The 16389-nt window shown below is 48.6% G+C and overlaps 1 protein-coding gene across 2 annotated transcripts in view; it reads left to right on the plus strand.

Moving 5' to 3' along the window:
- The window catches only part of DEK (DEK proto-oncogene), a 151159-nt gene that overhangs the window by 111395 nt on the left and 23375 nt on the right, over positions 1-16389 (plus strand). For both annotated transcript variants that reach the window (XM_033934578.1, XM_033934576.1), the window contains exon 7: positions 4928-5089. In XM_033934578.1, coding sequence (XP_033790469.1) covers positions 4928-5089 — 162 coding nt within the window. The remainder of the gene's footprint in view (positions 1-4927; positions 5090-16389) is intronic.

The following is a 16389-nucleotide window of genomic DNA, read 5'->3' on the forward strand; positions in this document are numbered from 1 at the left end:
AATTTTTGTCCTTTTTTCTTTTCTGCCTCTGTCCACTCAAATCTCGCCCTCTTTTTCATCCTTCTCCTTTTTAAATTTCCATTCCCTATCAATTTTCCATCTCCAGATCCAACTTCTCTCCCTTTCTCTTCCCAACTGCCCCCAATCCCATATCTTCCCCCTTTCTGCCTGCCTGCCTCCCTCCCCCCCCAGGTCCACCATTTCTCCCTTTCTCTTCCCAACAGTTCTCCCTTCAAGTATCTTTTTCCCTCTTCTTCCACACAACCTCAGGTCCAACCTCTCTCCCTTCATCTCGCTCTCTTCACAGCCCAGCATGCCTTTCCCTCCAGCACCAGTCCCTTTCTCCTCACAGCCTGGCGTGTCTTTCCCTCCGGCGACGGTTCTCCACCAAGCTGAGGAACCTGCCGGCCTCAGTGATTCGGCAGTGTTGTACGTGGCTCCCCCTCCTGCTTTTCACCTGCCATGGTCTGTCTCCAATGACGCGCAACTTCATGTTTCCGCCTGGGTAGACCGCGGCGGATGGAAGGCAGGAGGGGGAGCCACGGACAACGCTGCTGAAGCCGGCATACTTTCTGGCGTGACGGCGACGTCGTACCAGCGCGGAAGGGAGGACACGCTGGGCTGTGAGAAGGGGAAATTCAGGTGCATTGCCGCGGGCCACATAAAAAGGCCAGGTGGACCAGATTTGGTCCGCGGGCCTTGTTTTGACACATGTACTCTAAAGAATCCATATTGCCTCTGGTCCTGTAATCCACTGGATTCCAGAAACTTCACCATTCTCTGCAATATTTCTTTCTCTCTACACCTCCCCCCCCCCCCCCCCGTGCACAATATTTCCATGCCTTCTACCCTATGTCCAACATTTCTCCCTCTTTCTTCTCCATGCATGTCTCCTTCCCTTCCACCATATGCAGGATTTCTTCATCACCCCTTTCTACCTCTTTGTTGTATCTCTCCCTTCCTCTTCTCCAACCCATGTCCAGCAATTCTTTTTCTCTCTTCTCCCCCCCCATGTGCAACAGCTTTCCGTCCCTCCCATTCCCCTGTGCAGCAGTTCCCGACCAACCCCCCCCCCCCCCCCACCTGCCACTGTGAGACCTGAAATACCTTCAGACCTCCCAAAGCAGTGACGGTGGCTGGCTGGCAAAAATAGTGCTGTGAACAGGCTGCATGTGGCCTGTTCCACCAGGGCCTTCCCTCTGCCATGTCATCAATGATGTGGCAGAGGGAAGGCCCTGGTGGGGCAGGCCATGAGCAGCCTGATCATAGCGCTGCCCCTACTGGCCGGCTACTGGTCACTGAATCAGCGAGTCAATTTTTTTTGTAAAACACATTGATTCTCTGTGGTGAATCAGGCAGCACAAGTTAGGAGAGCCGACATGCTATCAGGAGAATTATTGTAAAGAATAGGAAGGGAAAACTTTGGTTATCCCAGGACAAGCAGGCAGGTATTCTCACTAGTGGGGTGATGTCATCCGACAGAGCCCCGATACGGACATCTTGCAAGCATGTCTTGCTTGAAGAAACTCAGAAGTTTCGAGATGCCCGCACCGCGCATGCGCCAGTGCCTTCCCGCCCGATGCTCCGGGCGTGTCTCCTCAGTTCTTTTTCTTCCGCGGAGCTGAGAAGTCTATCTTCAATTTGCGCCCATCGAATATCTTTTTTGCCTTCTTTTTGCCGCGAGTTGAGTTCTTTTGGGCTCCTGTGCGTTTATTTCTTTCTTCCAACTTGACTCAGACCACCCTTCTTCTCTGGGAAGCTCAGGCTTTGCTCCGGCTTCGTGGAGCCGGTCCCGACGGACCAACTGAACCAGGGGTTTTACTCTCGGTACTTCCTGGTTCCGAAGAAGACGGGCGACCTGCGACCCATTTTGGACCTCAGGGCCCTCAACAAATTCCTAGTCAAGGAGAAGTTTCGCATGCTAACGCTTGCTTCTCTCTACCCTCTCCTCGAGCAGAACGACTGGTTATGCTCTCTGGATCTCAAGGAGGCCTACACTCACATTCCCATTCATCCGGCCTCCCGCAAGTTCCTCAGATTTCGGGTGGGACATCTACATCTGCAGTATCGAGTGCTTCCATTCGGCCTGTCCTCGTCTCCCAGAGTCTTCACGAAGTGTCTGGTGGTGGTGGCCGCTGCACTCCGGAACAGGGGTCTTCAGGTATTTCCGTACCTCGACGACTGGCTCATCAAGGCCCCGTCAGCTCCAAAGGTCATTTCGGCGACCTTGACCACGATCTGCTTCCTACAGAGCCTAGGCTTCGAGATCAATTTTCCCAAATCTCATCTGCAGCCTACCCAGTCCCTTCCCTTCATCGGGGCGGTACTGGACACCATTCAGCTTCGAGCATTCCTTCCTCCTCAGCGCCTGGATGCTCTTCTTCGTCTCTGCCAGTCTGTGTCTTCTCGCCAGTCCATCTCAGCGAGACACATGATGGTCCTCCTGGGCCACATGGCCTCTACAGTTCATGTGACCCCCTTTGCCAGGCTCCATCTCAGAACTCCTCAGTGGACCCTAGCTTCTCAATGGACTCAAGTGTCAGACCCGTTGACTCGACACATCATAGTCACTCCTGCTCTTCGGCAGTCTCTACTTTGGTGGATGACCTCTTCGAATCTATCCAGAGGTTTGCTGTTTCACACTCCTCCTCATCAGAAGGTTCTCACAACCGATTCCTCGAACTATGCCTGGGGGGCTCATCTGGATGGGCTTCGCACTCAGGGATTCTGGACCAGTGCGGACCGCCTCCATCAGATCAATCTTCTGGAGCTCAGAGCCATCTTCTATGCTCTTCAAGCTTTTCAACATCTGCTTCACAACATGGTGGTCCTCATCCGTACAGACAATCAGGTCGCCATGTATTATGTGAACAAGCAGGGGGGCACGGGATCGGCCTCCCTCTGCCAGGAAGCTCTCAGAGTCTGGGATTGGGCGATTCGCCACAATGCCTTCCTCAAGGCTGTCTACATTCAGGGGAAGGACAATGTCTTGGCAGACAAATTGAGTCGTCTCCTCCAGCCTCACGAATGGACTCTCCATTCCAAACCCCTTCATCAGATCTTTGCACATTGGGGGACGCCTCAAATAGACCTCTTTGTGGCTCCCCACAACTTCAAACTGCCTCGGTTTTGCTCCAGGATCTACACTCCTCATCGACTCGAGGCAGATGCTTTTCTGCTGGATTGGGGGAATCGATTTCTGTATGCGTTTCCTCCATTTCCTCTCATTCAGAAGACTCTGGTCAAGTTGAAATCAGACCAAGCCACCATGATTCTAATAGCTCCTCGGTGGCCCAGGCAACCTTGGTTCTCCCTTCTACTTCAACTCAGCAGCAGGGAGCCATTCCTTCTTCCAGTGTTTCCTTCGCTGCTTACTCAGCATCAGGGGTCTCTGCTTCATCCCAACCTGCAGTCTCTCCACCTGACAGCTTGGTTCCTCTCAACGTAACCCCGCACCAGTTTTCCCAGGCGGTGAGGGATGTCTTGGAGGCTTCCCGGAAGCCTGCTACTCGTCAATGCTACTCCCAAAAATGGACTAGATTTTCTTCATGGTGTATTTCCAATTCTAAGGAGCCTCAGCGAGCCTCCCTATCCTCTGTTTTGGACTATCTTTTACATCTGTCTCAGTCTGGTCTCAAGTCGACATCTATACGAGTCCACCTGAGTGCTATTGCGGCTTTCCATCAGCCTCTACAAGGGAAACCTCTCTCTTCTCATCCTGTAGTTTACAGATTTATGAAAGGACTTTTTCATGTCAATCCTCCCCTCAAACCGCCTCCAGTGGTTTGGGATCTAAATGTTGTCCTTTCTCAGCTTATGAAACCTCCTTTTGAGCCTCTGAGCAAGGCTCCACTAAAGTTTCTCACTTGGAAAGTGGTTTTTCTGGTGACCCTCACATCTGCTCGCAGGGTCAGTGAGCTTCAGGCCTTGGTGGCAGACCCTCCTTTCACAGTTTTCCATCATGACAAGGTGGTCCTCCGCACTCATCCGAAATTCCTACCTAAGGTGGTCTCTGAATTTCATCTCAACCAATCCATTGTGCTTCCAGTGTTCTTTCCAAAGCCTCATTCTCATCCTGGAGAATCAGCTCTACACACTCTGGACTGTAAACGTGCTTTGGCTTTCTACTTGGATCGCACCAAACCACACAGAACTGCTCCTCAACTTTTCGTCTCCTTTGATCCAAATAAGTTGGGACGACCTGTATCGAAGCGCACCATCTCCAATTGGATGGCGGCTTGTATCTCTTTCTGCTATGCCCAGGCTGGATTACCCCTTCCCTGTAAGGTCACAGCCCATAAGGTCAGAGCAATGGCAGCCTCTGTAGCCTTCCTCAGATCGACACCGATTGAGGAGATTTGTAAGGCTGCCACTTGGTCCTCGGTTCATACGTTCACCTCTCATTATTGTCTGGATACTTTCTCCAGTCGGGATGGACAGTTTGGCCAAACTGTGTTAAAAAATTTGTTCTCCTAAGTTGCCAACTCTCCCTCCATCCCATTGAGGTCACCCACTAGTGAGAACACCTGCCTGCTTGTCCTGGGATAAAGCAATGTTACTTACCGTAACAGTTGTTATCCAGGGACAGCAGGCAGCTATTCTCACGTCCCACCCACCTCCCCTGGGTTGGCTTCTCTGCTAGCTACCTGAACTGAGGAGACACGCCCGGAGCATCGGGTGGGAAGGCACTGGCGCATGCGCGGTGCGGGCATCTCGAAACTTCTGAGTTTCTTCAAGCAAGACATGCTTGCAAGATGTCCGTATCGGGGCTCTGTCGGATGACATCACCCACTAGTGAGAATAGCTGCCTGCTGTCCCTGGATAACAACTGTTACGGTAAGTAACATTGCTTTTTGGGATTTAGTGAACATTCAAAGATAATGTGTTTTCTAATTAAAGAGAATAATTTTGCTTTTAATGTTTAAAGACTTTGCCGAAACTGAAAACACTTGGCAAAAGTGGCAAAACCAGCCCGGGAACCACCAAAAAATCTGCTAAAAACAAACAAAATGCGGTGCAGTATGATGATTTAAGTACTGAGAATAAGAATCAGAGAGGACAGACTTCAAAGAAAAAGGAACAAAAAGAGGTAAAACAATTGCAGCCTATGTTTGTATATGCATGTTACAGTTCTGACTCCTTATTGTTCCTGTGTTTTGTATAGAATTTACTGTTTTGCTCTTCCTTTCCATGATGCCCCCTTTTCTCTTGTATTATGCCATACTTTCAGCACTCTGTCTTTCTGCTTGTATCTGTACACTGGAATCATATTTTTAAATCAGTATCGGATTTTATCAGTATAGCCTGTCTTATAAAACATCAGTCTCGCTTTTAAAGATCTCGGGGTACATTTTAGGCCAGGAAGACCTAATATGCCCAGGAATGATGGATCATTATCATAGCTTTTGAAAGTACAGTGGAACCTTGGTTTATGAGCATAATTTGTTCCAGAAGTATGCTCGTAAACCAAATTGCTCGTATATCAAAGCGAGTTTCCCCATAGGAATGAATGGAAACTCGCTTGATACATTCCCACCCACCCATCGAGGCCAGCGGCGCTGCCCCCCCCCTCCCCGAGAACCGACATTGCACCCCACTCCCGCCAGCGAACGCCCTCCCCCCTGCAATCCAGCATCCCCCGCCGAACACCCAAGCTACATCCCTTACCCTGATTTGGCACCAGCACCAGAAGGCCTTGAGCATGATGCTCAAGGCCCAGCCCAGCCAAGCCAAGAGGGAGGATCTTCGGGCACCGGCATGTCCTGTGCGTTGGTGCTGGTGCCAGTGCCAAATCGGGGTAAGGGATGCTGTTTGGGTGCTCGGTGGGGGGGGGCACGCAAGCGGGGGGGATGCCGGATTGCCGGGGGGCACTCGCAAATCGAGTCAACGCTCGGTTTGCCAGGCACTATTTGCAGGAATGTTTTGCTTGTCTTGAAAAACACTTGCAAACCAAGGTTTGACTATACTATAATCTTCACTAGATTCCAGTGGTGTTCAAAGTACTAATAGATTATCATGTCTAGGAATTAAGATGTTTAGTTATGCTGATGATATCACCATTTTAATTCCTACTCCAAGTTCCATATTGTAGATCACTCCTTTGATTGCCGAAGTCTTCTCAATTATTGAACAGTGGATGAATGAATTTCAATTGAAACTTAATCTGGAAAAAACAAAACTTTTTAATGTATCCCCACACCACAATAGCACTGAAACATCATTAATTCTGAATTCCATAACTTATCCTGTGAAGAGCCAGCTGCTGTAAGCTCCTCACAAGTGATTACACAACACCTTGTTACCGTGTTTCCCTGAAAATAAGACCTACCCTGAAAATAAGCTCTAGCAGGATTTTCGAGATAGGTCTTAATATAAGCCCTATCCCAAAAATAAACTCTAGTCCTGGGATCCGCCGGCAGTTTCCCTTTCCTCCCTCCCATCCCTTGTGCAGCAGAACCCTTAAGCAAGCGCCCTGAGCCCCCTTCGTGCAGCCGAATCCCCATCCCTCTCCTCCTTCCCGTCTGAACCCCGCCAACTGTGAGCAAGCCCTCCATACCTCCCTAAGCAACATCAAGTTGGCAGCACTCTAAACAGGCTGCTTCAGCCTTGTCTGCCTGTGAATTCACTCTGACATCATCAGTAGCGTGGTAGAGTGAATTCACAGGCAGACAAGGCCAAAGCAGCCTGTTTAGAGTGCTGCCAGCCCGACGCTGCTTAGGGAAGTATGTAGAGCTTGCTCGCCGTCAGCGGGGTTAGGATGGGAGGGAGGGAGGGAAGGATGGGGGTTCGGCTTCAAGAAGGGGGCCCAGGGTGCTTGCTTAAGGGTTCTGCTGCACAAGGGATGGGAGGGAAGGGGAAGCTGGGCAAGGGTCTTGCTGCCCGAGGGATGGGAGAGAGGGAAGAATAAAAGCTAGACAAGGGTCCTTCTGCACAAGGGATGGGAGGGAGGGAAGGATAGAAGCTGTACATGTGGGGGGAGAGGAAAAATTGAGGTAAGGGAGAGATGATCATGTATAAACCCTGAAAATAAGACCTAGTGTGTTTTTTGGGCCTAAAATGAATATAAGACACTGTCTTATGTTCGGGGAAACACAGTACTATTCTCGAATTTTATCAAAGAAATGCAGTCAAATACAAAAAGCAAAAAAAAAAAAGTTAGTAATTCAAAAAATTGTAACAAGGGAGGAAATTCTGCTCCATGTAGTCTGCTTTTACAAGGATCAGAAAGTTTCACTCTGACCCTGCTCTTTGTTTCTAACTTTTATACTCAGTAAGACATCTCTATGAATCTAGAATATTTTGCCAACTTGCTATCTGACTTTCCTTAGAGTTTTCTTAGCAAATCTGCTTGTGACACCTAATTTCCCTTGTTGTTCTTGGCTTGCATAACCACACCTCGTCTCCAGCCCCCCTTTCCCCAACTTGCCAGCCTGCTCTTTGTTTTAGGGAACTTTTTTTCATTTCCTTGATAAGGTGCCCTTTTCTGGGAAATCAAATGTTGCATTTCTCTTACTTCTGTTTCTGCTGTTCAGTGTTACACAGATGTGCTTGTATACTTCTCCCTCCATATTCGTGGTGATTGAGGATGAACTGACCCACGAATACGGAAAAACCATGAATAACTTTCTCATATGTTATTCGCATCTTTCTGTTAAAAACCCTCAAATATGATAAAACCATGAATAACATATGAGAAAGCTATTCGCCTCCTCCCCCTGCCTGCCTGGGTCTCTCCTTAACCCTGTATCAGAAAATCATACGTACAAATGCCAAGATAAGCAAACCACAACAATGTGTAAAACCCTGGCCCCCGTCTACAGAGCAGGGGAGAGAGAGAAGTCCACCGCCAACTCCCGTCACGTCACTCCAACCCCTCCCACCCCACCAAGCCACCACTCTTACCTCCAGGTCCCCCTCAAATTCACCTCCTCTCCTCAGAGCCGCGGACACAAATTCTCATTAGCATTCCAGCGATGCTCACGTGACGGTGTCGGCCAGTGGCTGGATGACACTCCAGTCCTGGCCCCCTGCTGGTCTCCATGGCAACAGGAGCTCAAGGGGGGGGGGGGTGGTCGCCTCACGTACAAGGGTCTCGGCGGAGATGAGCCGCGGTCTGAGCTGCCCCTCCCCCACCATCTCGCCCCCAGACGTTGCCTCCAAAACCAAGAAACCCCTCAAGTTGCCCCACCCCCATCTTCATGTTAGTTGGTTGCACTTGGCCAGGTAGAAATGAGGCTTTAGCCCACCCTTTTGCAATGACAGGTATGCAAAGTTATTCGCTGCCCTCTTTGCACCACTTTTCTTGATTTGGGAGTCATATGCCTCTGAAACACATGCAGCAGTATCCGAGTTTGCACTTATACGTACAGAAAAAAAAAAAAAGGTGTTGGTGGCAGTTCTATAAATTGACCATGGATGATTTTGGGGGGAGGAGCCAACACTAAAAATTGTGAATAATCGAAGTTGCATGTGCTGAAACCGCAAATACGGAGGGAGATGTGTAGTCACCTACTGTCTAAAAAGCTAACAGTACATTATATTCTTCAAGGCTTCCATCTTGTCTTTGTCCTCCATTTTATGTACGCTCTCTTCCAGTCCATTCCTTCTCAGTCCCCTCTCGACGGTCCCAAGATTCCATTGAGAGGACCGTCGCAGGTGTGCAGACATCCATTGGGGTAACCATGGATGTGGTTCCATGATGCAGCATGAGGCTAGTGGTGCTTTTGCTGAAAGTTCATTTTCCCATAGTTTAGAAAATGGACAGAACACAGAAGCAAATGATTAGCACAGCCAGAACTCCCAATGCAGAGAAGATAAGGCCTTTGGCTCAGGAACCAAGCCTTGCAAACCAAGAATTCTCCCCACCATGGCCCAATTTGGATACCACCCTCATAGTCCAGTAGAGAAAGCTTGGTTAGACTATATACCTTAGCAACTGTATTTAAAACAATATGTGTGCCATTTCTAATCAAAGTGCAGCATTGAGATTCATTAATAAGTGAACATCGAATTCAGTAGCTAACGAAATGTCTGGAAGGCTTCACGTGCTTCTTTATAAAGTATCGGAACGTGAAATGGTAGACCAAACCGCCAAGTGGTTTTAAGCGGTGCACTTGGTGTAGAAGGACCATTGCGGCCACTGACCCTCATAGTTGGTATCTTTAGTGCCTTGGTCCTGCCAACCATCCTGAGTCCTGCTTCCACTGTTCCAAGCTACAAAAGAGGTCACTAAAGTCGAGTCAACTTCAACACGAAAAACTCTTCAGATCCACCTCTACAGCATCTGCTGCCTCAGATGTGGATGCTCAAAGACCGTCTTCCACTTTGGTACCGAGGTCCCTCTCCACTGCCACAGTACTGCCTTCTTCAGGGGAGTCGGATTAAAAAAAACCTAAGAAGCATTACATTCCTCCCCAGCACACCACCAATTGGCACCATCTCAGGTTTCAACACCAATGCACTCTAAGATTCGACAAACAAGGACCCGATCACATCATACCAAGTGGTATCTCCTCTGAGGAATGCCTCTAAGACAGGGGTGTCCAACCTTTTGGCTTCCCTGGGCTGCATTGACCCAAAAAAATGTTTCTGGGGCCACGCAAACACTGCGACAAGACAGAGGAGGGAGCCGACAAGATGGTAAATACCCAGGAGCAGCAGAGGAAAACACTGTATCGCCCTCGACCGGGGCTGCACAAAATACTTTACGGGGCCGCAAGTTGGACACCCCTGCAGAGGTCACCAATGCCTTGACACCAGAAGCAGCCTACACCATCTGTACTGACAACAGTCCAGGTATTGGTGACATCTATTCAAGACTAGATTAGTGAATTGGTACAGAGAGAGTTGACTGCGATGCTCCAGTTACACCAAAACCAGTTACTGACCACAACATTTTCAGGGTCAGCCCAGTCCAAGCAATTCTCTCTCACTCATACCTCGAGGGCCAGGTCTCGCACTTCGCACTGTCGATACTTGGTACCCAGAAGACACACTTCATTGAGAGAGCTACTTCCTGTTCAGTACTCTCCTCCAATCGGTACTGATGCTCTGGGACATCTAAGATATGATTGCTCTACTAGACATCATAATCAACATCTCCTGCTTCGCATCTCCATTCTTAAACAGCTGCTGAAACAGGAAGAAAGAAAACCTGATTGCTGTGGGTATGGGGTCAAGGCCATTCACCACCCCATGGAGCGATGAATTGCCTTGTCCCCGCAGTTATGTATTTTGCGCACATTGCCTCACTTATCACCCCTCGCGATCGCGCAGTTCAGCAGCCCCCTCCCTCATTCCTGTTGATCACCTCGGTCCGGGCATCTCCCTCCCTACCTCCCTTCCCCTCACCTTTGCTGGTGATTTTCATTTTTCTGTCTCACATGGCACGAGTCTTTAAACAAGTCGCGCACAGCTGCCTGAAACCTCCTCTGATGCAACCGGAAACAGGAAGTTGTGTCAGAGGAGACATTTCAGTGTAGACACATGTGACTTGAGGAAAGGCTCGGGCCACTCGGAAACAGAAAAATGAAAATCGTCAGCGAAGGTGAGGGAAGGAGATGCTCGGACCGCGGCAATCAGGAGGGAGGGAAGGAGGGGTCTGCTGAAGGGAAGTAGAGAGAGAAGGGAAGGAAGAACAGACGCTGAAGGGGAAATGGGTAGGAGAGAGGGGAGAAGACGCTGAAGGAAAGTGGGAAGGAGAGAGTGGAACAGATGCTGAAGGAATGTGGGGAGGAGAGAGAGGGGAGCACATACTGGATGGAAGGAGGGGATAAAGAAAAAAGGGCACATGCTGGATTGGGGAGACAGATACCAGATCTGAGGGGAGGAAAGGAGGAGAAAGATGCTGAAAAGTACCAGGGGGAGCGAAGGAAAGATGGAAGGGAAGAAGACAGAGATGGCAGACTATAGGGGGAACAGGGGGAAGAAGATGGGTACCAGACCAATGGAGCGGAGAAGGGGAGAGAGAGATGGAAGAGAGGCACAGTAACAGAGTAGATGCCATATGGAAGAGGCAGAGAGAAGGCAGACAGTGGATAGAAGGAATAGAATGACGAAAAGATGAGGAAAGCAGAAACCAGACAACAAAGGTAGAAAAAAATTTCTATTTCTTTTTTTTTTTGCTTTAGGATAAAGTAGTATATTAGTTGTGTTGATAAACATTTATAAACAAAGCCCTGCCAGCTGAAGATCTCTTCCTCTAGATCGGCAGAACTTTGATTTATAAAATGAAAATTGTACAGAATATTGTTTCTTTTTATACTTTAATTAAATAAGTTCAGTATAAAACTATTTGAGGCTTCTGTGGATGGGATCAGATGGTTTGCGGGGACAGGGCGGAGACGAGGACAAATTTTTTCCCCGTGTCATTCTCTATTTCACAGTTTTAGAGGTTTCTGCATGTCCACCTGTGTTCCCCCACCTGAAAAATCCTAAAATTGCGTTTTTTTGTACTTTGCTAAAGATGAAAAATATTGTTATTTTGGTGTGACTTGCTTAACAGCGACCATCTTGGATTTTTAGCAATCTCTCTTTTTTTTTTGTTTTTCACAAGCTCCCTGTACTTCCAAAACTGCAAATTTTGCCTCAAATCTCGTTGGGATGGAATCCTTGGGTTGTTTGCTTCAAATCCTTGAAGGATTGCGCAAATTTAGCACCTCCAGAGCGACCTTGCGCCACATGCTGAACGGCATGCTCAGGAGAAGCAGGAGCGCCATGCTTAATCGCTCCCCTTTCTAAGCAGGTGACTAAACAGGCAGCCATTTCTTTTTTCAGGCTGAAAGTTCCATACGAAAGGACGCAGATGACCCGCAACCCAAACTCAAGGTCAAGTCATCTAAGGGTGACTCTACTCGCCATGGTTTGGAGGCCTTCTCAGAATTTATGAAAAGTTTGTGGAATACTTTTCAGATAACAATAAATAGGACTACTCCACTTATTTAATGTAAGAGCACTATCCCCAACGGAAGAAAAAGCCTCAGGTATTATCACGGCAGAGCAAGAAATGCTCAAACCTCCTCCACCCACATCATTGGCAAAAAACTTCCGAAGAGAATGTGCAATTACCACTACTCTATTTTTGCAGGACTAAATTCATTAGCTGCCTTTTTTTAGGATTGTGAAGATGTAAGTAATACAACATGTAAGCCAACATTTCATGGTGTGTAGCCGTTTCTTCAGGGCTTTGTCAAATGTCACTTCCCCACATTTATCTGTGAACACAAACAGTCATCTTATGTATCTCATTATAATATCTTAAGCAGTGCCGGATGTGACCCGCTATAATACTCACTGCGTTGCTTGCTTTTCTGCTCTTACCAGCATCTTATCACTGTAGTGGTTCTCTTATTCCATTTTATCGAGAGCTTCGCCAATCAGTCTGCTCCACGTCACTCACGTGGGAGACGTTGGCTGCTCTTCCCTGATTGGTTGGCCCAGCCTGGACACTTCCAAATAGGTTGTATTAGAAGCGTGGGGTGTTTAATCTCATCCTCTGAAACTGTATGTTTGACAAACCACAAACTTAGTAGAAATAGTACCAGTCTATACTTGTGTTTAAACCTTTAGGTGTTACAGAATCAAGCTCATAAATCCAAAGTTGCTCCTTCTGTTGAAGAAACAACTGTCTGTTCCCTCCCCGTTTGTCATATTCCACATGATCCAAGACATAACACTAGAGCTGAAAAAAATCATGATTATGATCCAGACAGTGCTGTACCATCAGGGCTTGGGTAACCTGCCTGTTAATAGCACTTCTGTGCTCATTCAACCGGATCCTAAGTTGTCTACTCATTTGGCCCACAGGAGTGTCCAACCTGCGGCCCAAGGGCCACATGCGGCCCCATGAAGTAGTTTGTGCGGCCCCGGTCAAAAGTGATGCAGTGTTTTCCTCTGTTGACCCCAGGTGTTTACCATCTTGCCGGCTCCCTCCTGTGTCTTGCTGCAGCGTTTGAAAGTTTGTGTGGCCCCAGAAACTTTTTTTTTTGGCCAATGCGGCCCAGTGAAGCCAAAAGGTTGGACACCCCTGCTTTAGAGCATGGGCACACTATGCAGTATACTACAAATTCGGTCACACAGGTCGTCTTGTATCTAAATGTATACCTCTTCTGATTTAAGGGATTAATGAACTCTGTGGACGTCACCATAATTGCGCAGTTCTTACAATTGCCACATGCAGAGTGCCCTGACTGTATTATAATTCTCTCTATGCCTCTCAATACAATGAGGCTCAATTCTTCCTTTAGTGTCAAAACAATTTTTATTTTTGTATTGGCATTGAAAAAGCTCCATACACAATGATAAAGCTGAAACCAAAACAATCCTCCCAAACCCCCCCCCCCCCCCCAACAACAATCCACAAAGAACAAAAAGAAAGAAGAAGGGCCCGCAAGACAATCACAACCAACAACTTGAAAAGTGCCTGGGAATTTGGACTCTGATAATCCCCGGGCCACATGCACTGCACGCCCCCCCCCCCCAAGGCTCCTAGAGCCTAAAATAACCCCGCCCAACCCCCCGGTTCCTCCCCCCACTAACATCCACTTCTAGTAGAGGAGAAATTAAAAAAAAAATTAAAAAAATAAAATAAAATTTACACCCAACCTCAACTACAACCCCAAAGAGCTAGGAACAGCGCAACTCATTCAAGAGCAGACTGCGCCCCCTGGGATGGAGGAGCTGAAGATAGGGATCCCAGAGCCTCAAATATCTCTGCCCCCCCTTCCTAGAACCCTTTGCATCTCTGGCTTCCCAACAGGCCAATTGATGCACATCACCCCTCCAAAGCCAAAACCCTGGAGGCTCAGGAGAAATCCAAAATTTCAAAATACCCTTCCGAGCCACCAAGGCTAGCTTCCGGCATAACAATTTACGCAATCCAACCATCGACCCATACGCCCCAGTCAAATCCAACACCAACTGATCCGGCGTGCCCTCCAATGCTAACCCCAGCCTGGTGCGCATAAACTGTAAAATCTCCCGCCAATAGGATTGTATGACCGAGCACCCCCAGAACATATGGCCAAAGGTCCCGTCTCCCAACCCATATTTACGACACAACGGAGACCCAGCACCCCCACAATAATAATACTGCTGAGGTGTAAGATAAGCCCTAAAAACCACCCGATAGTAGCATTCCTACAGGGGCGCACTACGGGTCAGGGCGGGAACCCCCCTATTTGCGCAACAATATCCCACTCCTGTAAAGGCAGTTGCAAGTCCTTTTCCCAACTTCTACGATAAACACTCACATCCTTACATGCTTCCACCTTCCCCAAACCCTTATAAAGCATCGACACCGACAAACCCTCCTCATTATCAAATCCAAAAAATTCCCGCAGGCGGGAACCAATTCTGGCTCCCAGCTGCCCCTGGTCCAGAGTGGCCCAAAAATGTTTAAGTTGAGTATATGCAAATAAATTACCCCATTGGGCCCCAACACGATGTTGTAAAGCCGCAAACTCCACTAAAGTCCCCTCCGATGTCATAACATGCTCCAACTGCCAAACCCCCTCTCGTTCCCAATAACAAAAAGCTGCGTTGTCAGACCCTGGTGGGAAGGGTGAGTGTCCACGAAGCGGTATCTGATCTGTAAGACATGGGTCCCCATCCAAATTACAAACTAACCACCTCCACGCCGCCTGCATGGAACTCACCAGCAGACTACGACGAAACCGAGCTGGCAACAGCGCGCATGGAAGATGCACCATTGATAAAATGTGCGCAGGAGCATAATATGCCCGTTCCATAGGCACAGGTGTAAACACAGTCGACCCCCCCTCAACCAATCCCCCAAGTGATGTAACAAACAAGCATGGTTATAACGTTGTAAATTAGGTAGACCCAAGCCCCCCTGGCTCCAACCCCCCTGTAAACCCTGTAAGGGCATCTTAGGTTTCTTCGCCGCCCATACAAATTTAGAAAGCATGCCCTGGATCTTACGATGATCTTTCCGCAACAAATGCAGAGGAAGGGTTTGAAATAAATAAAGCCACCGTGGCAACACTATCATCCGGACCAGCTGACTCCTCCCCATCAATGATAAGGGAAGCAATTGCCAACCATCCAACCAACGTTTAGTGTCCAACAACAGCGGAGCCACATTCAAATGATACAAGGTACGGACATCCATAGCTATGTGAACCCCCAGATAGCGAAACGAACCAGGGTGCCCACCGCAAAGGAAAGCGCCCCCCCCCCCCCCAAGCCTCCCAAACATCTGCAGAAGAGGCCAACGCCTCAGACTTATCTAAGTTAAGCCGCAAACCGGCATAAGCCCCATACTCACGCAACAACTCCAAGAGTGCAAACAAAGACCGCTCAGGATCCACAACATGTACCAACAAGTCATCTGCATACGCCGCCAATTTAAACTGCTGGTCCCCCACCTGAAATCCCTGTATCGTCGGCATCGCATAAACATCTCGTACCAGAGGGTCCAATGTCAAAGCGAAAAACAACGGGGACAATGGGCAACCCTGTCGCGTCCCACAAGAGATATCAAAAAGGTCAGATTCCACCCCATTCACCAAAATGCGAGCTTGAGGCAAAGCATACAACGCCCGCACCGCCGAAAGAAAATTGCCCCCAATTCCATAATCCATCAATGTATCAAACATAAATTCCCACTGCACCCGATCGAATGCCTTTTCAGCGTCAAAACTAATCAACAGCGCCCGCGAGTTCTGTGAGGCCCACATCTCCAGGGACAGCAAGAGCTTACGCATATTCACGGCTATCGATCTTCCCTGGACAAACCCCACCTGCGCTTCATGCAAAAGCCGCGGAAGAACCTTTGCCAACCTATTCGCCATGATTTTAGCCAATAGTTTAACTTCGGCATTCAACAAAGAGATCGGGCGATACGCCTCCGGCACCGTCGGGTCCCTACCCGGCTTCGAGAGCACCAAAATCCGCGCAAGATTCAACCGCTCAGGCAGAGCCTCCGCCTGAATCATCACATTAAATGCCTGAGCCAAAGGATGCACTATCCCTTCACCCAAAATCTTAGAAAACTCGTTACATAACCCATCCTCTCCCGGGGCCTTCAACAAAAGGCTCTGCACAATCGCCATATATACCTCTTCCGGAGTCACTAAGGCTTCCAACTGCGACCGCTCCAGTGAAGTCAGCCGGGGATGAGTAACATTCTACAAATAGGTGCGCCCACCCAACCCATTCTCATCAGGAGGGGCATAGAGCACACGATAATAATCCCGAAAAATCTCACAAACACCCGCATCCGTGGTAACCCGACGCCCACTCGGATCCTTCAAAGTCAGCACCTTCCGCGGGCCCCACTCGAGGAGATCAGGCGAGCCATCAACCGATCCCCTTTCTGGCCATGCCGATACAACTGATACTTATAATAGGCCATGGATTTGCGCGCTC

Source organism: Geotrypetes seraphini, chromosome 2 (genome assembly GCF_902459505.1).
Source record: "Geotrypetes seraphini chromosome 2, aGeoSer1.1, whole genome shotgun sequence".
Taxonomy (NCBI): domain Eukaryota; kingdom Metazoa; phylum Chordata; class Amphibia; order Gymnophiona; family Dermophiidae; genus Geotrypetes; species Geotrypetes seraphini.